At 44.4% G+C, this 26586-nt stretch overlaps 1 protein-coding gene and 1 long non-coding RNA gene across 3 annotated transcripts; one reads left to right on the forward strand and one right to left on the reverse strand.

Annotated features, from left to right (window-relative positions):
* Positions 1–13: 13 nt before the first annotated feature.
* On the reverse strand, positions 14–19013 carry LOC111069537 (neurotactin). Of its 2 annotated transcripts, none has more exons than XM_022359641.2 (3): positions 18995–19013; positions 2472–3132; positions 14–2410 (listed from the first exon to the last, which is right to left on the reverse strand). In XM_022359641.2, exons 2-3 carry the CDS (start codon positions 3067–3069, stop codon positions 471–473), a joined length of 2538 nt encoding a protein of 845 aa, XP_022215333.2. In that variant the 5' UTR covers positions 3070–3132; positions 18995–19013; the 3' UTR covers positions 14–470. The 2 variants fall into 2 exon arrangements, with proteins under 2 accessions (XP_022215333.2, XP_022215332.2); XM_022359640.2 differs by lacking the exon at positions 18995–19013 and adding an exon at positions 10568–11056.
* LOC111069544 lies at positions 12784–13272 on the forward strand. Its single transcript, XR_002607288.2, has 2 exons — positions 12784–12952; positions 13096–13272. It is a non-coding gene; the product is annotated as an uncharacterized LOC111069544 (long non-coding RNA).
* Positions 19014–26586: the final 7573 nt, after the last annotated feature.

Genomic DNA, 26586 nt, shown 5'->3' on the forward strand with positions numbered 1-26586 from the left:
GTGTCGAGTCGTGTGTGTGTGTGTGTGTGTGTGTGTATGTTAGATTAGAGAATACGTTTAATCGTCGTTTATGATATAGTATTATATGGTTAGAGATACATAAGATACTTAAAGAACTTCGTAACTTAAATTGTAAGACAACTAAATATACAGTAGCGACAGAGAGCGACAGATGGCGAGAGGGAGAGAGAGAGAAAAGAGAAATGTATCTTTTATATAAACACTAGAGTCACTTAGAGGCTAAACTAAATGCAAAACGATTAGCTCCTACAGCTAACAGGAGGAGCCAGAAAGGAGCAGAAGGTGTCGGGCATTCATCAGGGATTCATCTCAAAACGAATCCCCTAGACAAAATGCAGACATCATCCATTTACAAGAGTCAAAGAAAAAGGGTTGGGAGAAAGGCTTTTGGATGGGGATGGGGGTGGGGAGTTCTGCTTTTGGTTTTTCTCTTAGTCGTCGCCTCCTCCTCAATCAATGCGCGCATAGCGCGGCACTATATCCTTGCTAATCCAGTAATTGCAATGCTCGTAATCCTCCTGCGGCTGTGCATCCTGCCCCACATTGATCACCCTTCGGCGTGGCTCAAACGACTGCACCGTGCCATGGGACACATAGTAGTAGAAGAGCTGCTGCATGGCCGACACATAGCGACGCTGCTCCACGGTGTGTGGCTCATAGCGTCCCAGTATGGCCTGCACATCGGCATCCACTGTCGCCAGCTGATCCACACCCTCGCCCTGGGTAACCACATAGAAGGGTACACTCGGCTGGAGCCGGGCATTCGTCAGCAGCGGGCAAACGGTCCGTATGTCCGTGATGATGGACACCAGAGCGGCATAGTTCGTGGCATTGTAGCGTTCAATCACCTCATCGGTGAGGCCGAGGGCTCCAATTTGTGAGTTGTTCAAGTACTGGCGTACCTCCTCCTTCGTCCAGTTGGCGTGCAGCTCGCGCAGCTTCTCGGTGTGCGCCTCATGGGCGGTGGCTCCCACAACCAGCAGCGGCTGCTCGGTGGCCTGGTCACGCTTCCACGACTCTGAGGGATGCTGGAAGAGCACATCCCCATCCAGGACCAACCACTCATGACGGCTGCCGCTGTTGATCTCCTGCGGCTGTGGCAGATCCTGGGGGAAGTGCAGCCAAGTGTCAGGTGTGGCGGCCCACAGTTTCTCGCTGGAGGCATCGCGCAGGCACTCCACATCGATGCAATCCAAGGTGACCATCAGCTGCTGATTGAGCTTCTCCGCCTCTGCTAGGGGCTTTCCGGGGAATATGGCCGATCCGGAGGAGGACCAGGCGCGTGTGTACAGGTCCTTGAGCTTGGGGGAGCTCACCAGCGCAGAGACCAGAGTGGCGCCCGCACGATGTCCCAAAAGAGTCACCGACTTGGGATCTCCACCAAAATTAACGATATTCAATTGAATCCACTTCAGGACCGCAATGATATCCGTGAGCGCGTAGTTGCCGGAGGTCCTAGGATGCGCTTCCTTCGTAAGCGAGTCCAAAGCGAGGAATCCAAAGATGCCCAAACGGAAATTCGGGCGCACAAAGATCACATCGTGGGAGCGCGAGTAACGGGCCGAGGGACGCAGTATGCCAGGCGATGGCCCCGCCAGGGACTCGGCTCCAATGAGCACCACCACGGGCAGAGGATTCGTATAGCGCACATGGGGCGTAACCACATCCAGGTAGAGGCAATCCTCATCACCCACAGTGGTGCCGTTGCCCAATCTTTGAGTGCACACGACGCTGCTGTTGTGCGTCTGCAGCGTATCGTTCCAGCAGCCATCGATGCTGTCTATCAGCTGTGCGGAACGCCAGCGCAGCTCATCGACGGGGGCCTTGGCATAGGGAATGCCACGGAAGGCAAAGGCTCCGTCCTCTTTGACACCCTCCACGGGTCCGCAACCTGTGACCGCAAGAATATAGCGACCTTCGCGCAGTGGGGGAGAGGTCAAAGTCTCGTGTGTCAGCACATAGCCAATCACCGCAAGGAGCAGCATAAACAGCAGGATCCCGAAGACAATCAGAGCATCATCCACGCTGCATTTGTAGCCACGAAGGCGCCGCAACAGCGATACAGGACGATCGCGTTCGTCCTCTTCGGCTGCCAGCTTCTGTTCTGCGGCCAGTTTCTCGTCCTTCAGTTCGCTTTTGATGTCATCCGTGCCATTGGCATTCTTCACGGGTGCACGGTCCACCGTGTCCTGATCCTTGAGTGAATCATCTAGAGTCTCCATCGAGGCGAGGCCTGCTTTGCCGCCCAAGCCCATCTCCACATCGTCGCCGTTCTTTCGCTGCTTGGGGATCATATTCGCAATCGGAAGTTTGATGGCATTCAGGAGTCCTCGCTTTGGTGGCGGATCCACGGCAGCCTCCTCCGCTGCGGCAGCCTCGGCAGTGGCTTCTGTAGAATGGAAATTCAATGTCATTTCTGGGGGAAAAAAAACTGGATAAACATGACATACCCGACTTGGCATCCGCATCTCCATTTACGAGCGCCTTCTTCTCCTTTTCGGCTCCCGGTTTTCGCACAAAGAAGCTGCGCAGACGCTGCCCCAAGCCAGGACGCGGCTTGGGCTCAGCTGCTGCTGCTGCTGCAGCGGCATCTCCATTCAGCGCAGCCGCCTCTTTGTCCTTGTCTTCTGCATCCTTCTCGAGCAACTCTCCTTCGGCACCGTCGCCCTCTGCTTTGGGTTTGTTCTTCATAAAGAAACCTGGCAGCTTGAGGCCACCGATGGGTATCTTCTTGGGCTTCACCTCGCGCTCTTCCTTGCTGATTTTCTTCTCCTCTGCTGCTGCACCGCTGCCCTCCACTGGCTGTGGCTTCTCCTTCTCCTCGGGGATGTCAATGATTTCGTGTCCCTTCTCTTCATTCGTTTTTTCACCCACAGGCGACTTCTTGCCTGCATTGGGGGTGGCCGGCTTCGATGACTGGGGACTGGGCGTCTTTTCGGTCTTCTTGGTGTCCAACATCTTGTCCGTCTCCTTGGGCTCCTCCAGCGTCTCCTGCTGTGCGGCCGTTGTCTCAGTTGGCGGCGTTTCCTTCTCCTCGAGTTCTCCCATTATTGTTTGTTCGCACTGATTCTTTGGCTCTCAAGATTCGTTTTAGAGAACTCTGCGAGAATTCTGCAACAAAGAAAGGCGAGGGAATCTTTAGTGCAAGTTCTTTTTGCCAGCGAAGAGCAATCCTTGGTGGCAGGACAAACCTGTGACTTAGTTGCTGCCACTAACTAGGTTAAACTTTGGTTTTACTGCTGCTGATCTTTGTAGTTTCTACGTCTCTCTTCGAGTATATTTCGGTTTTGTTTTATTTTAGGAATCTACGATCTAAGATCTATCACGATCGCTGGCTGAAATGCTTCTAGCTGCCGCTGCCGGCTGCCAGCGTTCTTTATACCCTCCCCGGATTCCAGTGATCCTTTCCATTTCCATTTTTCAATAATTTTCTCTACCTGAAAAGCGTACCTTCTGCTCGTTTCTACTCAGGTAGAATCCTGGAAAATCGCTCAAATTTCCATTGCAACATTCCGGTTTCCCTGAGTTTTTTTTTTTGGGGCGGGAAGACCGCAAATTTATTGAGGCGACAGCTGCGCAAGGCGATCATTTTGGTTTCTGATGCCTGATCCCTGTCCCATATCCTAGATCCTTTTCTTTCTTTTATTTTTCTTTCTGCTTTTGGTACGTGCGCCTCATCGAATGCTGCCCTTTCACACGTTGCACGTATCACGTTCTACGAAAACGTCCTTTAATTAGCGAAAACCTATAAAATCAACGTCGCATCGGACCAAGGACATTTTGGTCATTAGGTAAAGGTAACGCCGCCGCTGCTTTTCGCAGCGGGCTCTAAGGATTAGCGGATGTTCTTCGGTAGCAAAATCACGTCTGCAGCTCAGAAATGGCCAAAAGTCATGGGAATTACTTATGATAAAAAGAGACCGAAAACGTTGAAATTGTGACTTTTGGTTAACGTTTCTTTTTTTTAATGATTTGATCGTTATAATTGCATTAGTCTAGAGACATAGGCTCGGGGATCATTAGGCAGAAAAACCAGAAAAAGTGCAAAGGAAATGGCAACTCAAGCAGACAAAATGGAGTCCATGTAAAGAGACATTAATGATTGTTTCCTGATTTTTTAATTTTGTCCAAGGAATCACTTATATTTCGACTTTAAATCTTCTTTGCAATCTCATTGGGAAAGTGTATCCTTCAAAAGGTAGCAACCCACTTAAGCCATTGATCAATGTTGGGCTACAATCAATACTCACACATTTCCTTCAATCAAAACCATCATTAAAAGCTTATCAATGAAGAGTATGAGCCTATCAATGGATTTCATTTAATTTCCTAGAATCTCATTCGCCCTCCCCCAATGACACACTAAACTATAATCTCCACGCACTCATTCTTGGGGCATCTCCAGCCCAGACTTTTTACAGCCCCCACTCAGTACTACACTCATTATTTCCCCGTTTTCCACACGCATGAAAGCAACACAAAAGATATGGAAAATGGAGGGAAAAACGATGCCAGGTCTCGACCTTTGCCTGGCTCTGCTGTCATGTAAATCAACCGAAATTCCATTAAAATTTGAACTTTAAGTTCAAAACGCATTGCGTGTAATAATCTGTTGGACTATTATCACCATATTCTCTATGTATTCTTTGCTTTTTCCCGCTTTTCCTCTCTCTCTCTCTCTCTCTGAAGAAAAGTGTGTGTTTAAAGTGGAAGGAAAATCGAAACCAAACCCACGCGCAAGAATCGAGCATCGAGAATGGTTGTTGCGTATCGAAAGTGAAAAGAGTGTCACATGTGTGTGTGTGTGTGTGTCGCACTCTACCCTGCTCGAGTGCGAGAGAACACACAGAAATCCAATTGAATCGGATTTCAAAGCATTAACGACAATGGAAGGATGGAAAGGGGAGCAGATAAGTGTTGTCTGGTTCTCCGATTCTCTAATTCTCTGGCCCGAAGTGCAGACACAAGTCATGGGGGCCACAAGTCTATGTTCTATGTCTATAAGCCCCTCTTCCTTCGCTTCTGCTTCTGCGTCTCCTTCTCCTTCTGCTGCTAAACAGAAATGCAGGTCAAAGTAATTACAGTTCTCGCTGGAAAATGGAGTAGCTTCAAACATCAACGAGTGTCTTCTGCATGCCACTAGAACAGTGCGTTTCAGCACACCAGAAATACCAAAATAAATACTTTTTCCTTATCATAAATCCTCTTCGTTCGTGTCATTACAAATTAGCATCCTTTCGCTTATGGGCAAATTTTAGCAGCAAAAAGAACGGCATTCCCGAATGCTATCAATGGAATGGAACAGGTTTCTTAGTTCTCCATTTTTCCATAAAAGCAAGCCTCCTATAAGTTCTTCCTTGGATCTTTAAGGGAGAGAGGGAGAGGTTTGGTATTTTCCCTAAAATTTAACTTTCCAAAAGATCCTTCAGGAAATATGTCACTGTATTTGATACTACCATATCTTATACTTTTGAAAGGCACTGTCCTTTCCATACCCCAGCCTCTTTCTCACTTTGGCAATTGCAAAAAGAATGTATTAATAAACTAAATAGATCTTTCTCTGTCTTTTTCTATAGAACAAGAGCTTAAAGTGCAATATGTTTAACGTCTAGCCACATTTTTGTTAATTAGCTGAGAATGAGATCGTTTTTGGTGTCCATCGGCGGGGGTCAAACAAACAAAACAACAAATGAACGCGCCCAAAAAGACAATGAAAAGCGGGTAAAAGCGGTACAAAAGAAAAGCGTTCCCTGTTGACACGCACTCCCCCATAGCCCCTCCCTCACCCTCTCTCGCTCTCTTTTTCTATGTGGCATATGTGACCGACAGGCGACGCAAAGTTGGCTGTCTGGTGGCTGTGGCTGTAATTTGTCTTGGCTCGTAAATTAAATCAAATTCGAAACTTGCGTTTGACATGCAATTTCCTTCCCCTCTTTTTGACTTCCTTCTCCATGTCCTAAACTCTACTCCACCCTCTTTTTCCCACTCTCTCTCTCTCACTCCTTCCCACAGCTTTCCAAAATTTAATTTCCTTTTTTTGTGTGTGGGAAATTACCGTAAAAACATAAAAAATTGACCACAAAATGCCCAGGGATACGCTTAAAGAGCATTTACAGTGGGCAAATGTGGTGGAAAAATGGAACATAAAATACATATTACAATATTAAGGTAAATGAAACAATTCTCTTATATATTTTAATATTCCATGCTGAAATATTTCTGATCTCTTATTTGTAGCACTTTGATAGCTTTTTGTCCCACTGTTGCTAAGCCGAAGAGCATGACGAACGGTAATCCCCTCTTGTTACCACCCCCCAAAGCCACGGGTAAACCCATGTAGATCCCCGTAGCTTAGGCGCAACAAATACATAAATTCTCGTAGAATATCTCTGCCATATCTTGCGGACATGTCAGGAACCACTTTGAAATGCATAAAAATGCAATTGCTTTTGGCCATTTATTCTATTGTTTCATGAAGAGCGGGAGAGGGGGGTGTGTTCCAGGCGATAAGCCCCCCTACTGTGAGTGAGAAAGCGACAACTGCTACACAAGTTTTCAGTGCTAACTGTCATTCAAGACGCAACCTGTGTGTGTGAGTGTGTGTCTATCCCTCACTCTCCCACTCACCCACAACAAATGGCAGCGAAGCATGAAACGAAAAGGTGAGGGGAGGTAGGAAATGAGAATGGAAGGAGGAATAACAGACGAAGGGTAGAGAGGGGCTAACAGACCTGCGTCCTGTTATTATTGTTTGTTACTGTTCTTGTTTTCGCTCCTGCTGCCACTTTACTCTTTCTATTCGATCAATCCTCCTTCTATTTTTCCCCCATCGCCCTCACCTATCCTTCTCACACTCCCACTCAGATGAGCCCTCATCCCACTCATATGACTCGCTCCCACTTACACTCCCACACGCGCTCTCTTTCCTTTCTCTGCTTATTTTGACTTGCGACCAAACCACCAGCTGGCGTTTGCCGCCCTTCGTCTGTGCGTGTGAGCCAGCATTAAGGTGTCGCAGGCAGAGAGTGAGGGAGATGGCTGTACTGATTGATAGGTGAGTGCAGGCAGAGGGACAATAAAAAACACTCACTTTTACACTATTATTATTATGCACATGTGCGTGTGCGGGTGCTTTTTATGCTCAATTAAACAGGATATTGGTACAACTGCAGGACACTCGTCGCGTCAGAGGCCCGACATTAAGATTCAATGATAACGAACGAACGAACAAACCAACAAACACAACACTCATTTATAATTACAGACAAACGAGGAAATTTGTCTAGACAGCCGGTACTGCTACCGCCACGGCCACCGCCACCGCCACCGTCACCGCAACAACAATAATAGCAATCAACTGAAATGCAATTTCCAGGCTCCTACTCAGGTGGCTCCTGCTCCTACGCGACACCCCCACCATTCCGCCCCCAAGTGCTGCTGCTGCTACTTCTGCAATCAACGCTTTACGCTTTAGATTCAATACCCTCGGGCTACAACATAATTTTTCAATTTGCTCCTCAAATATCCCTCCAGCAGTGTGGCGGTAGGAAATCCTCTCCCTAACGAAGTCAATTTGTCAGCCAGACGCCATCCAAAAGAGTGGGAGAGATGGAGATGCTATGCTAATGGACTTTTGCCGAGTACACTTTTTGCAAGGTGAGGCTTAGCCAGAAAACTCTCCTGCGAACTGTAATGCCTCACCTGCATGAATATACCTTGGAACTCTGGAGCTCTGAAAACGATGCCCTTAGGTCCAACTCTTGAAATTAGCTTTATAATATTTTGATCTAACAATTTATTATGCTTATTTTTTTCAAGTTTGTTAATTTCATGGCAATTTATAGAGGTGGGGAAGAGGCAATTCCAATCAAAAGTGGGATGATTAATGAAGACCCCGGACACGTGTACTTGTGGGGGAAGGGGTGTGAAGTTCATTCGAGCATAAGCTATGTATGATGAGAAACACAGAAACCAAAAACCGCAAAACCCCAAATGGTTTGCTGTGCACGTGCTCTCCTCTCTCTTTTTCTTCCTTTTTGATAGATGATAATCTCTAGAGAGCCCACAGAGGAAGGGTGGAGCAGAGCAGGTAGAGAGCGGAAATTGGTTAACGAGTAAACCACCAGTGTGTTCCACACACACACACACAATAAACCTCAAAGGATCTCTCCCCTGCGGAAGGCGCCAGTGCTCTCTTGTGGTGTTGGTTTCTGAGAGAGGGGAAGAACAAACAAGAATAGCGAAGAAGAAGAGCAGGGGAGGGGAGAAGGAGAACATCACTTTTAAAAAGGGAATTTTTATGAATTTGTTAGTACACTCGAGAGTACAGGGCAACAGCAACAACAACAGCAACAGAGGAACAGTGTGCATAGGGAGAGAGAATAACCTTGGATTGCGTTCATCTCAGTTTTTTGATACCTCCGTTATCGTAGGGAGCATAGGGTATGCTCTTTCTTCGTAGATTTTATGTTACAGGCAACCCTATACAAATTTCCCCCCATAGCACACAAAATATTCAAGTCATTGCACTTCGGACTTGCTAGAATCTTGTCCTCTGATCTACCTAATATCATTCCATTCGAAAATAACCGTAGCAAAGGGTAACCTCTAGTCGACTATAGCATTCTATGTTTTTTTGTCCTTTCTTTTCTGTCATTCCAATTTTATTGCGCAGTTCCCCTGTCACAAGAAGGAGGGAGATAGATAAGCAAAGATTTCTTTCAAGATAAAAATGACTGAAATTCTTATGGAAGGCAATTGAAATTGTCAACAAATTATTTATGACGCTCCTTCTCCTATTCTACCTCCCACCCCTTCAGCCATTCTACCCCTAGGTTTCCTTATGTAATCCTCTCATTAGTCAATTGTCAGCAGGATATTCTCTCTTACACTCAAGATTGCTGATGGATTTACAGTGTAAAGTTGAGGAAATTCTCAAACGGTTGACCATGAACTCCCATTGTTGTTGTTTGTTTTAGAAAAGGCGGCTGGAGGGAAAAAGTGTTGAAAATGTTGTTTGGATTGTCTTCAATTTTCTCCATCTCCATCTCCTTTGCTATCTTTTTCCCTTAATTGTTGTTTACTTTTCGAGTGAAAGCCGTCAACACACACGCCCCAACGCCTGAAAATCTCCGCCCATTACATAAGAAACTGTTTCCAATTGAATTTTAAAGCCAAAGAAAATGAGAAACTGTGGCACACTCATCATCATCATGCCCCATGCCCCATTGCCTGTCGGCTTTTGTCTTTTGAAAACTTGGCAAAACAATGAAGGAAGTTGGGAGTTGTGGGGGGAGTTGTTCCCTCAATAAATCTCTTTTCGAATGCAAATGTTGCGTCAGCTTGGAAATCTTCACTTTTCTTCATTTCTCTCCCTCCAACAGCTGGCTCTTCTTTTTGAATTTTCCTTGGCTTTTATTTGGGTTTGTTGATGTTTTCTTGGGTTTATACTTGAACGATTCCCCGGAAGTCGTTTTCTTACAGCAGATCCCCTTTTTTTTTAAACAAGCAGCTGCGGAAGCCAACTTTCTATTGAGGGATCATTTGTGATCTTTTCCTCTCGTTAATTGCCATCACCTATTCATTAATTATTGAATTATAGTTTCTTTATCCCTAATTTCTTTTCATTTGTTTATGGAATCATCGCTCTTTTTGGGGATTTAATCTCCCAAGTCGCTCTATTTTTGGCCTCCCTCCACAATGTTGATGGATTGAAAAATGTATCTTTGAGGATTAGCAGACCCATTAATGTTTATGAAAATGTTCAAAAGGATTTGTCACGCCTAAGATTTATGTCAAATGTTAATGTTTTTGCTTCGCAGAAAAGGATGGTAATGGAGTTGCAGATGGAGTTGAATCTTCTGTAAAATCATTTGACACGAGCCATTAGACCCCAAGAGCCACCATGACGATGACGATGATGATGATGGGTGTGTGTGTTCTGGGAGGAATTATATTCCATAGAATCATGGAGAGGCGCCATTAATCTTATTAAGAGCTCAGAATCGAAGCAGAGTAAGAAATCTTGTAGCAAGAGAAATAATGATTGCTTGGAATTATTTGGGTGAATGTTTTCGAGAGGCAATTAGGGGATTATGGGGGATTAGGATGTGAGATTTGATGACTAAAGGATTATTGAAGTACATTGTTAGAAGCTTTACATTTTGGTTTACATTTTTGGGACTTTGAACCGAATATTCACTGTTGCTCGCATAGGTTTGAATTTCAATAAATCATTTATGAAACCTTTAATCAAAAGCTTACACTAATCAATTTCCCAAATAAAATTTTCTAAAAATTCTCGCATAAATAATTTCTTCCCCCTCTTCACAAAAATATAATCTTAAAAAATTTCCTTAAAAAAAAATGTTTCTTAAAAAGTTCCCATATGTTGGAAGGGGTCTTTTTCTTAAGTCCAGCATATTCCACGCATTTTTCTGCAACCAATAGTTCCCCTACTTTCCCATTCCTTTTTTGTCTTCCCCTACTTTTGTATTCTCTTGTCCCGTCTCTCCTTAAATTTTTACCGCAATTGTTTGTTTCTTACTTGTTTTTCAAATCCCGCAAATGGTTCTTGTTCTTGAAGTGGTTATTGCCGGTCCTTCGGCTGTTGTTGAGGAATAATCCGAAAGTAGTCGATCCGAGTAAAACTTTGACGAAGTCCTTCCTGCAGGACGCTTTAGGTGTGTACACTGTACACAGATTTGTTGTATATTTATTTTGGTTGTTATCTCTTTATTTTGCACTTGAATTTCGTTTGTTTGATTTTCACTTGGCACTTGGCGTTAAATGCACTTTTTATTTGGACGAACGGCAGACAATAGGAATGGAAAAAATTTGATTTCTGCTTTTGATTTTGTGTGTTTTTCGTTTGACTTGATTTGTCTGTTACTGATTTTTGTTTTTATCGCGATTGTCTCTTTCCCTCCCTTTTCAAAAGGAGCAAAGAAACGAAGCGACAGAGGCAGAGGAAAACGCGTGCGAGCGGTCGCGATTCAAACGGTAAAGTGAGAGAATATACTCTCTGACACTCAACAGTATACCTCTCTGTTACAAAATATACCGCAAATATACCGAGGAAAATCATATTCATCAATTTTGATATTCGATTTAATAGTACTAGCTAGCTACGACTTAAACAACTGAAAACATAATTTTATCAGACAGATAAATCAATTTTCTACATTCTGGCTTATTTTAGGGACTCCCATTTATTGGATTACTTTTAAAAGAAGCGTTTAAACAAAGAAGGTCAGAATATGGCTGTACATTTGCTACATGTCAATAAGTTAAATTTATGTTTTCCAAGCTGCTTAAATACCTCAGTAACAATTAATTTACTCGTATGGGCATGTTTTTGGACTAGATTAGGTTCCTCTATATATATATATATATATATATCTCGACACCTTTTGGAATCGGCAAGAACAACATAAACTGCAAAATGAAATGAGATGGGTTTAAAATTTAGTAACATCAGCATCAGCTCATAAATCAAAAATGGTTTTTTAAATCGATCATTGCAAGGATGACAAACATTTCATCATATCCTCCGTTTAAGGAAGGAAGCTTCAAGGGAAATTTCAAATGCTCAGAAAAGTAAAGGTGTGTTTGGCTAAGAGGAAACGTCACAAAATACAGAGCTTCCAAGGATAAAACCCACCTCACCACATAATACACCATGACATTCATGATATATTTAATCCTTCGGGGCTAGGGTAAGCAATGAACGAGGCCCTTAAAAGAAGGTTTGGCCGTTTTAATACTTTGGCCATACCTTGCCATGACCAGTTGAAAGAGAGACAAACGACTCATTTTTGCGCTGAGCTAGCAACATTTTCTGCAACACCACAGAGAGAGCAAGAATTATCTCTCTCTCGCTCTATCTGATTGTCTCTCTTGGATGCATGCAAGCCGGCAGGCTCTCTCTCTCTCTCTCTTTTCTCTCCCTTCTGATTGTGCATTGTGCATGCGAGAGAGAGGTACAGTACAGTACAGTACATGCAAAATACGTTTGTTTTTGTTTTTGTTTTGTTTTGTGTGTGTTTCAAAAAGGAACAACGAGACAGAATGAGAGAGACGGTAGCGGCGGGGGTAAGAGAAAACCGGCTATAGGTACAGGGTATGGCTATCGGGGTGTTAGCGGCAGGACCTCTAAAATGGCAAGTGCTGAAGGATTTGAAGCGCAGTATTTTCGGTTTCTTTTGTGGAAACATCTGTCAGATCGTCGAAATTCCAGGCGCTGATGCGTCATTACTTACAAACGCAACCCTTTTTCAGTGGTAGGGGGGTAGGTGGGGTGTTAGGGTTCACTACCCCTGAGAAAAACAACGTTTTGGAAACAAGACTATGATGATTTTTCACGTCAACTTAGAGAGAATATAAATTGTGATGCGTAACAAATGGGATTTACTACAGATGTTCTATAAAGAGTTCCCAGAATATACGAAAAATACCATCTTTAAACTGTTATAACTCCCAAACTAAAGATCGGAAAAGAATAAGCTATATATCGAATGCTAGAACACACATCTTTAGAAATATTCATAGGGATCAACCAAGCACTAGTAGTATCATAAAATGATTAGAGCAATAAACCCCATGACGACACGTGCTGGGAATCGATTAATAGTTCCTCTTCCACTTCTTCCCTTCCTCTCTTCCTTCCCCTTCCAACGTGTACCCACATGTCAACAACTTTCACGCCTCCTAAATATGTGGGTTCCCTACCCAAAACGTTGGCAGCTACTGAACCATTTCATTAGATATTATGTTAGAGGCGACATCTGCTACCGAAAATGAAGGAAATGCACGAAATAAAAGAGCGATAGAGTTACGTAGTAGCTGCCTTGATGTTTGCCTGTCACGTAGGATCACAGAGGATCGGAGGATCGGATCTCGTTCGAATCATCATTGATGAAACCCACAAAATGTGAGCCGAACACATGTTCGTTTTTTTTCGGTGTCTTTTCTGATATCATGTGTGGGTTGTGGCATATGTATATGTAATTAACAAGTTCTTCCTCTGTTTCTTGTTTTAATTTAAATTTGGATCATCATTTGGCGTGGGCCCAGTAACAGGAAGCGAAATGGAAACCAAAAACGAAACCTTTAAGAAGTTCTTTCTGGAGCGGGAGGGAGACCACGCACCACGACATGTGATGTGTAATTCAATCAAGCAATGATTCAGTTTCAATATGTGCTGCCACTCGAAGTAAACCCCCGAAAAAGCCGCTTAATGTTTGAGCTCAATTATATGGCTTTTCCTTGTGGGGTGGCGGAGGGAAAGCGCTACTTCCACTCCCAATCCCCATTTCGATTTGTCCCCCCACAAACGCCTCAAAGTCGACTACAAATGGTGGAACATGAAAGTTAAGCTTCCTTTTTGTTCCATTGCGAATTTTGTTTTGGACATAAAGAGCAGACCTTTTTTTGTTTTGGGCGTAAAACTACCCACAGTTCGTGCAACACCACTTTCTGTGGTTGCAACCACAAAAGTTACTGTTTTATTTACTCAAACGACAGAAGAAAAATTAGGAAGGGCGAGGCAGGGCAAGGTCTGAGCTCTGTGGTCTGTGGGCATGAGGATGCGGTACGTACATGTTGCAAACAACAGAACAGCAAGTGCTGTAGGTGGGTTTGTGGCGCCCCTTAATGGAACACCCACACGCCTGACATGAAACGCTTTTAAGTGTTCTGTCGGATCTGGAGGTTAAACACCTTAAAGGAGACTCCTGGTCCGTCTGTCTGTCTCGTGTTCTGATGAGTGTGTGAAGGAGTGGAGGGATTGCCAAAGAGGTTTCTTTTGGGGGGACAACATTGTGTGCAGCACTCCTTACTGGAAGGAAGATGTAAAACTTCAGTTAAGGAGACTCCAAGAAAGTCGTGGGATTGATTTCTTTAGAGAGATCTTTCAGTTTTTCGCCCAAACCGAGGATTACAAAACTCTCCAAGGGTCAAATGTTGTCGCTGCCAATCAAAACACATCTCATTGAAGGCCCAGAAGTTGCTGTGACAATCTCACAGATACAAGACCCACAAAGACCCACAAGACCAACAAAAGTGCATAAAAGATCATTGAAGAATGAAAATGAATCTGAAAAGATGCACAAAAAGATACCAGAGGGTGCTGCTGGTTGCTGCCTGCTTGCTGCTGCATCTGTGAGTCAAGTGAGTGGAAATAATCATCCCAGACAATAGAACGAAACAGGGGGCAGGGGAGATATCTCTTTGAATGCTTGCACAGCTACAGCTACCAGATACTTCTTGCTGCATTTTGTGGCATTCAAAGTGCGAACTCAATTGCGGCAAAAGATTGGGGAGAAAGGAAAATGAATGGGGGCTGCTTTCAGAGCTAAAGTTCAAGTCGTTGCACTTTTCTCAAAAGTGTTGCACTCTCCCTCCAATGATTCAATGATTGGAGACTGAAGTCGCAGCGCCACAGAGTCACAGAATTGGCATTCAAATTGTAATGCAAATATCCCCCCAAGCGATGATCCACTGTGCATCCACTGCGATTCTGACATTGAAATGGGCTTCCAGCACAGAGAAAGAGGCTGCCACATAAGCCACCAGCCAGCAGCAGCAGCGGCAGCAGCTGCCCCTCCATAAAGAGCAGAGCCCACAGTTCATGCCGCGTCGTGTGGGCCCCTTGTTTCCCTGTTTTGGGGGTGGGGCACAGCACAGACCTCCCTCCTCTATTAATATCCGACTTCCTACAATTGGGTGAATGCTGCATAAATTGCAACTCAAAGGAAAAGACGGACGACTTTAATGCGTCATAATTGAGGCACAATACAGGGCAGGGCATGAGGATGGTGGCGGCGAGGGATGTGGCTTTGTGGCATGATTTGATTAACCAAGAATGTATCTCAAGGTACAGACACCCACTTCCACGCGTAGATACATGAGATGGAAGCTTTGACTTACTGCCAAATTATTGATTTTCAGCCTACAGTTGCAGCTGTAGTAAATGTATCTGTATCTCACTATATGTGTGTGTATCTTTCGGGTTGTGTGTGGGCGTTTTTTCAAGGAAGCCCTTCATGTTCTTTTTGCTTTATTTTTCCACAATTATCCGCTTAAAAGCCGCTCAAAGCGGGCCAAAGCAACAATGGGCAAAGTATCTTTAAGATGCAGTAGTGCAGCAAAAGTATCTATCAGATGTAATAGTTCTTTCTTTTCAAGTATCTCCAAGTTACAGAACGGCAGGAAAACGTATCTTTGGGACATAATAATGCAGAAAAAATTATCTTGAAGATGCAGAGGTCCAGTAAAAAGTATCTTTTGAATGCAGGAGACCAGGAAAAGTATCTTACAAATGCTTTACTGAAAGGAAAGGAAAGTAAATTAAAGAGCAGTAGTGCTGCTGTTAAAAGTATCTTAGAGATACACTAGCGACGTTAAAGCATCTTTAAGATATGCTATAAAAGTTTCTAGCGATATAATTGAGCGCTGTCGGCGGGCAATCGCAAATAAATTTTCAATTAAACGCCCATCAACGATCCGAAAGCTAGCTATAATTGTCTTATCTCACAGATACAGATACACATAGAGATACAGAAACAAACGATGAGTGCCCCTCCAGATGCAGTTGGAACCTCTAATGAAGATGATGCGGCGCATTTTGTTGGCTGCACGAGCACTGAGACGAAAGCAAGACAAAAGCCCAACAGATGGACAAATGACCAGCGGAGATACATACATACATAAAGTATCTGACGGATACGAGTCGGACAGCTGCTGCTGCCAAGAAAAAGGAGAAACCAATAAAGAGAAGAGCCAGAGGCAGCAACCGACAGGAGATAGGAGGCCAAACAAATAACTGTGCAGCGCGTGCCATTGAACTTTGTGGTCAAACGAAAATAACAGAAAAGAGATACTTTTCATTGTGTCTTGAGTATCCAAAAGATACTTGTGAAATGCCGCATGAATAATTGAACTTTTGCCAATGAAACTCGAGTGTCCATGAAATACGTTTGGATCCCCCAGATACTTTGTGCATCTCACTGATTTCTAAAAGGATTTGAAGAAAATAAATTTTCGGTTTTCAGCGAAAAGATACTTTATAGACAAAAGATACTTTTTTATCTCAACGATTAATGTGAAGCCAATATATAAATTTTCATTAAACAGTTATTTTTTGCACTCAATAGATACTTTTTACATTTGACAGATACTTTTGCATCCCACTGCTTTTTGCATCCAAATCAAAGTGCTCCTCTAAGCCCCCCAGTCAAAAAACCAATTTCCAATTTGACAGATACTTTTTGCATCTTGCAGATACGTTTTGTCATAAGAGAGAAAATCAATTCTTTGAATGCGACACCCGGCGAGGCGACAGCTGTCGCTGGGCAGGAAATTGATCTGCCTGCCTGCCGCAGTAAAAACTTTGAAAGTATCTTATGGATGCAGTGATGCATCGCCATGTCCCCTCCCCACACCCATCCCTGAAGGCTGATTGCAGAAAATCCCAGCCAATAAACAGCCAAGTCGTGCCACAGATGGAAATTGGGGCCACATCCATATTTCCGAGATAGATTTCAAAGGGATTAAGCCTACTCCATCTCTCTGTCTCCGTTTCTCTCTCTCTCTCTCTCTCTGTCTTTCTGGATTGTCTCTTGGTTGGTGGTCTCCCCTGATCCTCTCATTCTTTAATTAAAGTTCTCCTTTTTCTTTCTGTGCCAAATGCCGCTGCGTGGGTGGCTGTCAGGCAGATTCTCCGCCACTTTCTGGACTCTGGTTTCCATTCAGCTTCCATTTATTCGTATTTTGTTTTGTTTTATTTTTTCATTAAAAGATCTTTGGGCGGAAGGGAAAACCGTTGCGCAGGGCATTTAAATGTTAATTCTGTGCCTTCAAACACGTGCAACCAACCACCCCCCGCTTCCGACAAATCCAAAAAGATACAAAAGCTACGTTCGACTCAAGTGTTGAATGTCATTAGCGCTCTGTCGCCTCGGGGTCTCTCGTTGGGGGAGTCGTCGTCGTCGTCATCGTCGTTCGGTCTCGATGGGAAAGCAAAGCCAACAACAACAACAACAACAAAAGTGTTGCACGAACGAGGGAGAGGTTGAAATGGATGTTGGATCCCTAAGTGGCCAAGTTGATGACCGGAAACGACACAGAAACAGTTACATTTGCCGACTGCAGAGTGGACACCGGACAGGGGGCAACACCTGAGGCAAAAGACCCAAAGAAGCAATAAAAAAGAAGTGGCAGAGTGGCAGTGGCAGCGCAAACCTTCTCTAGCTCTCTACGTCCGCCCACACTGCCACACGCTTGACAGCCGGTCTGCGCTGCCTCTGCCTATGCCGATGGTTGCAGCTGCAGCAAAGCAAAGCGCAACGCCGATGCTTTCAAGTTCATTGCAAAAATTGGCAATTCAAGCGCAAAGCAATGGAGAACAGTGTGAGGGGGGGGGGGGTGCATGGAATCGTTGCAGATGCAACGTTTAAAAATAGCCAAACATGTCACCAGAGAGGAGAGGCAGGAGGCAGCAACAGCAACGAACTGACACTGACAGCCAGCAACAGTGGCATCAATGTGGCAATGAGGCAAGGCAGAAAGCCAGCCAGAGTTGCCTCTTGACAAAATCAAAAAGGAAAGGGCACATAATCATCGTTGGGCCTCAAATAAAACGTATCAGCTGATGGAACCTTTGACGTACCCTGGAATAGGAAATTTATAGATTCGGTAAGCTAAAAAGATAATTTCTTTATCCTAAAAACCACATAGCCTACAAATTGTGTGTTCTCTTGGGTAAAACTAACGCCAATCAATCTACATACTCCTTACCACTCTTTTCAGAGATGATTCATTTGCAGACGCCTTGGCTTTAGGTTTGTGAAGCTTTTTCTCCTCCTCCGAATCTGCTTTGATAGAGTGAGCGCACACCAAAACGCCTGGAACTGGTGACAATTAGTGGACGGGGCGAATGGAGTGTAGGAGAGGGGAGTGGAGGAGACAGAGCCAAGCATGAACTGAAAACGACTCCAATCAGCAGAGGAGGATCTGCCCAGAGGAGTAGGTGGATCTGCCAGAAGAGCAAGAGGCACTGAGAGTAACAGAAGAGGTGGAAAAGAGGGCGTCGCTTGTCGTGTGCGTGATGCGCATGAGCGAAGCGTCATTGCGCCTTAAATGGGATCAGAGCAAGGCAGGCGACGGCGGCGCACAGCTTGCAACATAACTGACAAACGAGGGGCACACTGCAGGGGTGGCAAGAGGGGCGGGGGCTCACAAAGAAAGCCAGATAGAGGAGGGGAAGAGATAGCTACGTTTTTTCTGTTGTTGCAATTTTTGCAACATTTCTCATTGGTTTTGTTGTTGTTGCATTTGTCGGCTGTGCAGCGATGCGTTGATTAATGCTGCTGCTGGCGGGGGTGGGGTTGAATGCGCTCTGTGGCTAGGGGGGGAACATGGGGTCATTTCCTCGTTACCCTCTCCTCCTGTTTGCTGTTCTGTTTGCCATTTTTGGGCAACTGCAACATGGGGCAACTTCAGGGGTCGCCTCACACATTCAACATTCAACATGCAACATTCACAGACACAGACAGAGCCATAACTCTTTTGTCCAGGGGCCAGGCCCTCGATTCCCTTTGTTTTTTTTGTGGGGATTTCCTTTTGTGAATTATTGAAATTGTTTCTGCGATTGATCTCTGAACGGCATTGCAGTTGCAGCGTTGCAGCTTCTGCAGCTACTGCAGGGAGTCGTTGCAGGGTCACCTCCTGACGCAGTCTGACGTCTGACATTTGCCGGCAATCAATCAATCAAAGAAATAGTCAAGAGAGACCGTCAAGAGACGTCGTACAGGGATTTCAGAGAGGCATATTTATGACAGTCACGAGAGGAAGCGAAGGTGCCTTGGGGCCAGAGAAAATGGAAAACCTTTTGGTTTTCAATAAGAAAACTAATAGGGAGTTTATAGTGGAAATATAGCTAAAAATGAAGTTAAAGATTGAAGTTGTTACTTACCTCTTAATCATACGACTTCAATACAGATAGATGCACACCTAGAATCATATAAAGAAAGATACAGTGATGAGTGGATAGATGCCTAGATAAAATAAACGAAATATACATTGAAACATGCATTAAAAGTATATGGAAATATAGATTTCTCTCTTTCACTCTCTCTCTCTCTGTATATTTTAAACATAAACAAATAATTCTACATCTCTTTCAACAGCCTCCATATCTACTTCAAAGTAAACTAAAACAATACTCGAATAATTCCACTTGAAAAACAGTCAAAAGCAATCGTATAAAAAATACTCGTAAATCTCATTCAAATGCCACAAACTCTGTCCCAACATCCGATCAGATTTCATTGCGCTCAAAAAAAAAGCACCCAGCCACAGCCACAAAATTATGGTCCCCTGATCCGAACCAAAGTCAATGCCAAAACAGAACACAAATATATATATTTAGAGTGGAGGAGGAGTAGTGGTAGCAGGAGGAGAGTGCGGAGGAGATTCTTTATATCACAACAAATGTCGGTCGGAATTTTGCGCTGACTAAAAATAACACATCAAAAGTTTCCCTCCAGATCCCTTCTTTCCTTGCCCCGAAGCGTCCCCAGGGAATTCAAGAGAACTGTAATGTCAACAGAAAATGGGGACAAATGGGGAACGCAAAAAACAACCGAGAATCGAGAGGATGAAAGGAAATCAAAACCAGAAATGAAGGCACAAACTGTGTAAGAAATTGAGGCACAAAAATGAACAAGAAATTTAGGCACAAACTGCAGCAATCTGAGGCACAAATAGTGGGGGGAAATCTGAGATACCAAAAGAAATGGAATGACACTTAAGGCAACTCCTCCTCCCCATCCACCACTTGATTTCACACAAAAAACACAGCAACACAAAGAGAAAATAAAGAGGTTGCCCCGCGAGCAGTGAAACAATGAGAATGATGGCCCATTATGACAAATTTTCAAATGAAATGCTGTTTTAATGCTCGAAGGAATGATGGTGCCCAAGTCTCCACTTGAAAGTCGTTCCATCCACAATCAACGTCATCATTAGCACCAGAGAAACGTGGGATTCCACCTCCATCTGCAGCATCTTCACATCCTCATCCCCCTTCTCCAAGAGAGCGAGCTTCGATTGGAGCCCATTTCCTTTCACCTCCATCTCGAGGGAGCTCGGTCCAGAGCTTTGATTTCGAGCACTGGACCAACAATTATTTGAGGCATTCTGGAAGAAGTTTGACCCTTAAAATTTGAGATATTTTGTTAACAGAAATGTAATTTACCATAAAGGGTAGCTCTAAAAGAACTTTTTTAAGATCTGGAAAATCAAGGAACATAGAAGTATAATCCATTGAAATTTCTTTGATATTAGTTTAATGTTATAGGAACATTTCATACAGCCAACCCTACATCCAAAGGCATTCCTCCATATCATATTTTTTAGACATTTATATCCATAACAAATTCCCCAGTTTAACTGATATTTTTTATGGGTTTATAATTGTATTTTGCAGACATTTCTATGGCATTCAAAGACCATTTATCATTACGCTGTACAGTTTTTGCATTTGGCCAACAATCGACCCTTAAATATGGCCATGGCTCTGTGTTTTTTCCCCCTAGAAACAATGGCACTTCCCCTTGCTTATAGACACAAAAAATAACCATTAAAACCAACAAATTATAGACCAAAAATGTATTAACAACATCAGAGTATTGCAGATGGATATCCAAAAGAGAGAGACAGAGAGAGAGAGGATATGGAGAAGAGTGACTTGACGCTTTATCTATGGGGAAGTGATTCTAACTCTAACTAGGGAAAAGGTGGCAGAAGAGAAGTAATGTTCGTACGCAATAAATTTATTTACAATTCACGCACGACAGAACCACACGCTGCCCTGGGCCTCTCTATCCATCTCTCTCCCACACTCTACTGCCTTCTCTTTCCCATTTGCATATTCATGAAACTTGATATGGGGGCTACACCCCCTTTGTACAGCCCATTCCCCCTCTTGTGGTAGGTATTCCCTCGCTTGGAAAATTTGAATTCAAATTTGAATTTTTATTCACTTTTTTTGCAAGGGAAGTATGGCAAGAGCAGGAATCAGAAAGGGAGGAAAGAGGAGAGTAAAAAGCAAAGAAAGAGCAGGGAAGCGGTGAGCAAGGGAGCAAGGGGAAGACGTAACTGGAAACCAGAGGAAGAGCAGAGCCAGAAGAGAGTCAGAGCCAAAGCACGTGCTATGTTCCTCGTATTACCTCGTAATGACGTCATTAAGTGGGCAGAGCTATTCTGCCGCCAAAAACTGTAGCAATCCGCCTCCCCCTCCCACTCCCTGACTTCTGCCCTCTCTCTCTCTTACCACTGAAGCAAAAACGATGATCATTAATCCGCGAACAAACGACCGAAACGATGCCGATCTTTGACATTTTTTATACATTGCCCACAATTTTCCCAAAAAGCAATTTCTTCCTAATGGAAAACTGCTCTTTTTTCTCTCTCTCTCGCTCTCGCTCTCCCGCCCTCTCTCTTTTTCGATCAGATTTGGGTCTAAAATGGAGGGGCTGTGGGTGTGGGTAGGGAGGGTATGGCTTAAATGTAGGAGTGGGAGAAGTTATTGGCCAGGCCAATACTCGTAGATGCAAAGATTAGTTGAGGAGAGGAGAGAAAAAAAAACATTGTTAATGGCTATTTTTTGTGGTAAAATAAATTTCAGCCTAAAAGAGAAAGAGACCTGGACTAGGGGGGAGCGGGAGGCGGTAGGAGAGAGAGGGGAGTGGCAGGCAGACTTAGAAGAAGATCAGGAAAAGTCGTGAAAAAAAGTTTTTACGGGATAATTGCTGATCGGTGGAGGAGGCTCTTTCTAGGAGGAGCAACAGAGAGAGAGAGATAGAGGGAGGCAGAGGAGATGGAAGAGAGCAGAGTGGCAGAATGATAGAAAGGAAGAACCGAAGGAGGTTCAATGAAAAGTCGGAAATTGTTTGACCCACAATCTGAACTTTGGAAAATTGTATCTCGAATCTAGGCTAAATGCTTTTTTGTTGCAGTAGATTGAGAGGGGTATTGACTGCTTATCTCTAGCTGGAATACACTGATTGAAAGGCTAATCGAATTTCTCTAGGAAATGTCCCACAAATATTAGCAGAGTGAAGGTCTACGGGTTACTGCATTATTCAGCCTGCTCCACCGCCCTCTGTGTGTTTCAAGTACTTGATAAATATTTGTTTTCAGCAGAAATTAAAACATTTCAGATGCCTGCGCAGAGACACAGCACAAAAGGGCAGTATATATGGAATATATCACAAGTGAGACGCCGCTGCCTCCTACTGCCCCGCCCTGCATTCTCCCACTCCTTTTGTAGCTGCTCCCAGGCATCCGATTTCGATTCCATCTCCAGTCGTAGAATGTGCCGGAGATGTGGTCCTGCGGTCATGGCCATGGTCATGTCTCTTGGATCTCAGGTTCGCTGGCATCTTGGCATCTGGCATTTCGATTACAAGAGTTGTGTGTGCCTCAGTAGACCTAATTGATTGACTCCACAGCAGAGAATGGGTATGGATCCCGCCCTTCTATGCGGGCAGAAGAAATCTATAAAGAAGGTGCTGATAATATTTATATCACGTACTCGATTCATCCAACCCTCCCTCCGCTTCCACGCTTCTGCAGAATGCAATTTAATTGCATTTTCCACACAGAGGAAAACACAAAAGAGAACTGCGAGAACAATGAGCAATTTTCATAGATTTCCACGCTTGCCACTCTGCCGCTCTGCTGCTCTGTGGCACGTTTCCTACATAAACCATAAGCATCAAGGCAGCAGCAGCAGCAGGCAGCACCAGGCAGCAGCAGAAGAAGTACTTCTCGTGGAAGATGATGATGATGATGGTGGGGCAGTGCAGCTGCTCCAGCTTCTACCTCCTACCTCTGGCTCCATCTTTGACTCCTCTTATCCACTTCTCCGACTCCCCCATTTCCCCTCCTTCGCTTGACTCCTTGTTGGACTCCTCATTTTCCTCTTCGCAGTTGAGTTTTTTCACAGTTTTCTAAAGTAAGAAAAATTATCTTGAGACCAGAAAAGCAGCCAAACGGTAAACACGATGACTGCTCCTCCATTCTGCTTATCCAGAGAAAGACAGAGCCAGCAGAGAGACAGAGAGAGAGGGAGACCGCGAGTAACAAGTGCAACGTGGCACAATTTTCGAAAGCTCCGCCGCCGTCGCCGCCACTCACGATTTTCACCCCGAGGAGGCACTGGCAGAATCCAAGACTCCAAGGCAAACACACAGATTTTGTATACCCTGCAAATGGGATTCGAAGGGTATTTTATGCTCATGGTACACTTTGCGACACGCGGCAGAGAGGATAGAATTGTAGATCGATCCATCCGTGAAATTTCGAAAGTTCCATCCACTGCATGGATACCATCCAAGTCCATACATCGCTCACCTGCGATAGCTTTGGGGTACCTTCTTTTTTTTTCTGGTGCTACTTTTTAATGGAGGATTATCCTCGGGAAAAACAGTTGCAACAGTTGCATCCATCAACTGGCGAAACAGGGGCATCCAGCAGGGTGTTCCAGGGAGGGGGGCCTTTAACTTGGTTTTCTTCTTGCAGTTCTCTGGTGTTGTGTTTTTTTTTTTATATTTTAGTTGTCAACACAAAAGTTTTCCCCCGAATGGAGCGCAGGGATCTCTGGCCAGAGAGGAGAAGAGGAAGGAGTGTTGGCTGGGGGTTACACGATGGCGAATGGAGAAGCAGCAGGAGAAGGAGCAACTGCAGCTGGAGGAGAAGCAGCATCAGAATGGCAGAGGAAATCACAGCAGGCGGCGGGCGCCGCAGCAGTTGAATGAACCCTCGCGAAAAGCTGAAAATGGTTCAGTTTTGTTCTCTTTTCTGTTGCTTTTTTCTTTTTTTTTTTTTGCTGCCCAGGTAATGATGATGTTGCCAACGCAACGCCAGTGAACAGGGAACCAGGGACCCAGGTCTCCTCCTCTCGTGTGAAAGGAAGGAAACGAGGCCAGAGACAGCACAGGGGAACAGAGAGAGAGAGAGGGAGCAACAGAGACACAGACACCAAAGGAGGGCAAGAGAACAGCAGAACAAACACACAAAACAAAAGCCAAAGAACCAAAGCAGGAAACGTGGCACAATGGGAGGAACGGAACAGAACACCACACGAGGGATACGATATTATGGGATAGGATGTGTGATGGGATCCGATGGGAGGGGCAAGCTACACATGGGAGATTGGAAATGGAACGGGGAGCAGCAGAATCAGCGGCGGCTAGAGGAAGAACTGTCTTAATCCCGCAATCAAACGAGGGGAGAAGGTTACCTTCAGGCAGAAGCAGCAGCAGCAGCAGCTGATCTACAGATCGATAGAATAGCAGCAACAACAGTAGCAGTGCGGGGGATCGCAGCAGATCATCCATTCTGCAGCAACAGCACCAGCAACAACAGCTACCGCAGATGCAACAGCAGATGCAATTTCCGCAGCAGTCCGCCATTTGGAGAAGAGTCTCATTCTTCTGCACCTCCTCTGCCTTCTCTGGTAACTCCAGCGCCTCCTTCTCTGGTAAGTTCTTCTCCGCCCATACCCTCCCAGCCACCTCTTGGGGTAACTCAATGGCGTGTAAAATAGCTGCCGGGCATTGTACGGACATTTGGACACACGAACGGACCAGCGGACCAAAACTAAACGAGACGAGACGGCACTTCTGCTCTGCATATTGTGGACAGAACGACCGACCCATCCCAGACGGCCAGCGATGAGCAATTCTCAGTCACAGTTTATGGGGCAATTTATACAATCCAATGATAACTAATGAAAGAAAGAACGAACTTTCATCGAAGAATACAGGGGAAGCCCTTAAACCGAATGACAGCTGCAGAAGGAATGATTCCTTGAGACTTAAATAAACATGTTTTATCGAAGAAAATGTTGAACAGAATTTTAACTTTGCGGGGGAAATACTTTTTTCTTCATTAAAATGAAAGCACACAAGTGATAAGAGAACATTTATTTTCCATTTTGTTTAAATGGAACATCAAACACAAACCCTAAGCCCAAAGGTTCACAAATCTCCCAAATTCTCGATATCTGTGAATATCTATGGCGCACTCCCATGGCGCATCTCTAACTGCTGTTGGGGGGATCTGCCTCGCTCACTGCCTGCCTCAACTGCATCTCTGTCTCCTTCGCTGCTTGCCCCCAAGTGCATCGGCAATTGAGTTGATCGAGTGGACTGAACCCAATGTTGCATGTGGCAGAAATCAGTAGCAGAAGGAGAAAAGCTGAAGCTTCCCGAACAGAGGCAAATGCAGCTGCAGCTTGCTGCTGCACCGATCATCAGATAGAGATGCAGATGATGATGATGATTATAATGCATAATGATGATTATATTTGTAGCTGCTGCTGCTGCTGCTGCTGCTGCTTCGGCTTTGGCTTTTCTTCTGCTGTTTTTCTGCCTTTGTGCTAAAATTTAATAAGTGCTAAAATAATCATCGCCTCTCCTCTCGATTTATGCAAACTTGTTGCAAGTGCCAGGCCAGCAAGAAGGCAACAAGTCCATGACTTGTGCGGATATGGGAAGAGTCAAACAACATGGAAACCCCACTAGGAATTATAGCAAATAAAAATGGAACATTCCTATTCTTTCCTCTTACATCGTATTTTTTTTTAAGTCAACTAAATTAAATTAATTTTCAGAGGTTTTCCATAATATTTGAACGTAAACGAACTGATTTCATTTCCGTCTTGGAATCTCAGTATCGTTTGTCAAAATGGGTCTCCAAATCGTTTTACTGCGATACGTACTCCTATATCTTACATATGTACATATGTATGTATGCAGAGTACCTGACATACAATCAATCTGCTAGTATGTTGTTTTTGTTGCCTCATATTCTTGTTGCTGCTTGTTGCATGAAAGTCAATGAACTTTTGTTGCTGTTGCTGGTTTTTTTCTGGTGTTTATTTTTTTGTGTTTTTTTGCTGCTGTTGTTGCTGCTGTTGTTGTGCAATGTGTGTAATTCAAAGCGTACAAAATTATAATGTTGAAGAAATGTTTGTGTTGCCAGCGCGAAAAAAAAAGAAGAAAAAAATTACAACAAGTTGAACGTTGGAGTACCCTCCACCCGTCCCTGCCACTTCTCTCGAACTCCGGTTCTCTTCTGCCCAGTGACCCCCTATTTCCACTCCCTGTCACTGCCTTGTTCTACTCCTATTCTCCCTCACCTCGCCCCCTGTCCCAGTGAACGCATAAAATAATTTTTTATGACACCGAGAATTTCTTGTTGTCGCCGCATTTTGTTGTTGCTGTGCGAGTAATTAAATAAAGTTATGTTCCAGAAAGGCAAAGAGAGAGAGAGAGAGGTCTACACTAGCGCTTAAAAGTGGAAGAAGAGAGTGTGAAGAAGAGCCTGAGGAAGAAGTTGAGGAAAAGACTGCCAAGAAGAGACTGAAAGCACAGCCAAAGCGGCGATTGAGTTGACAAACGCTGGATGACACGCGAGCCTCTGGCAGTGCCTCCTACCACAGTCTCTGGGGGAAAAACTGCTGCCTGTTGAAGGCGGGGGGAGCCGCTGGCTCTA

This window comes from Drosophila obscura, unplaced genomic scaffold, assembly GCF_018151105.1.
Source record: "Drosophila obscura isolate BZ-5 IFL unplaced genomic scaffold, ASM1815110v1 contig_1, whole genome shotgun sequence".
In the NCBI taxonomy this organism is placed as follows: Eukaryota; Metazoa; Arthropoda; class Insecta; order Diptera; family Drosophilidae; genus Drosophila; species Drosophila obscura.

Coding starts and splice junctions, on each gene's coding strand:
- LOC111069537 (XM_022359641.2), bottom strand. CDS start 3,069: ATGGGAGAACTCGAGGAGAAGGAAACGCCGCCAACTGAGACAACGGCC. Junction 2,411..2,471: donor AGATGCGGATGCCAAGTCGG/GTATGTCATGTT, acceptor TCCATTCTACAG/AAGCCACTGCCGAGGCTGCC.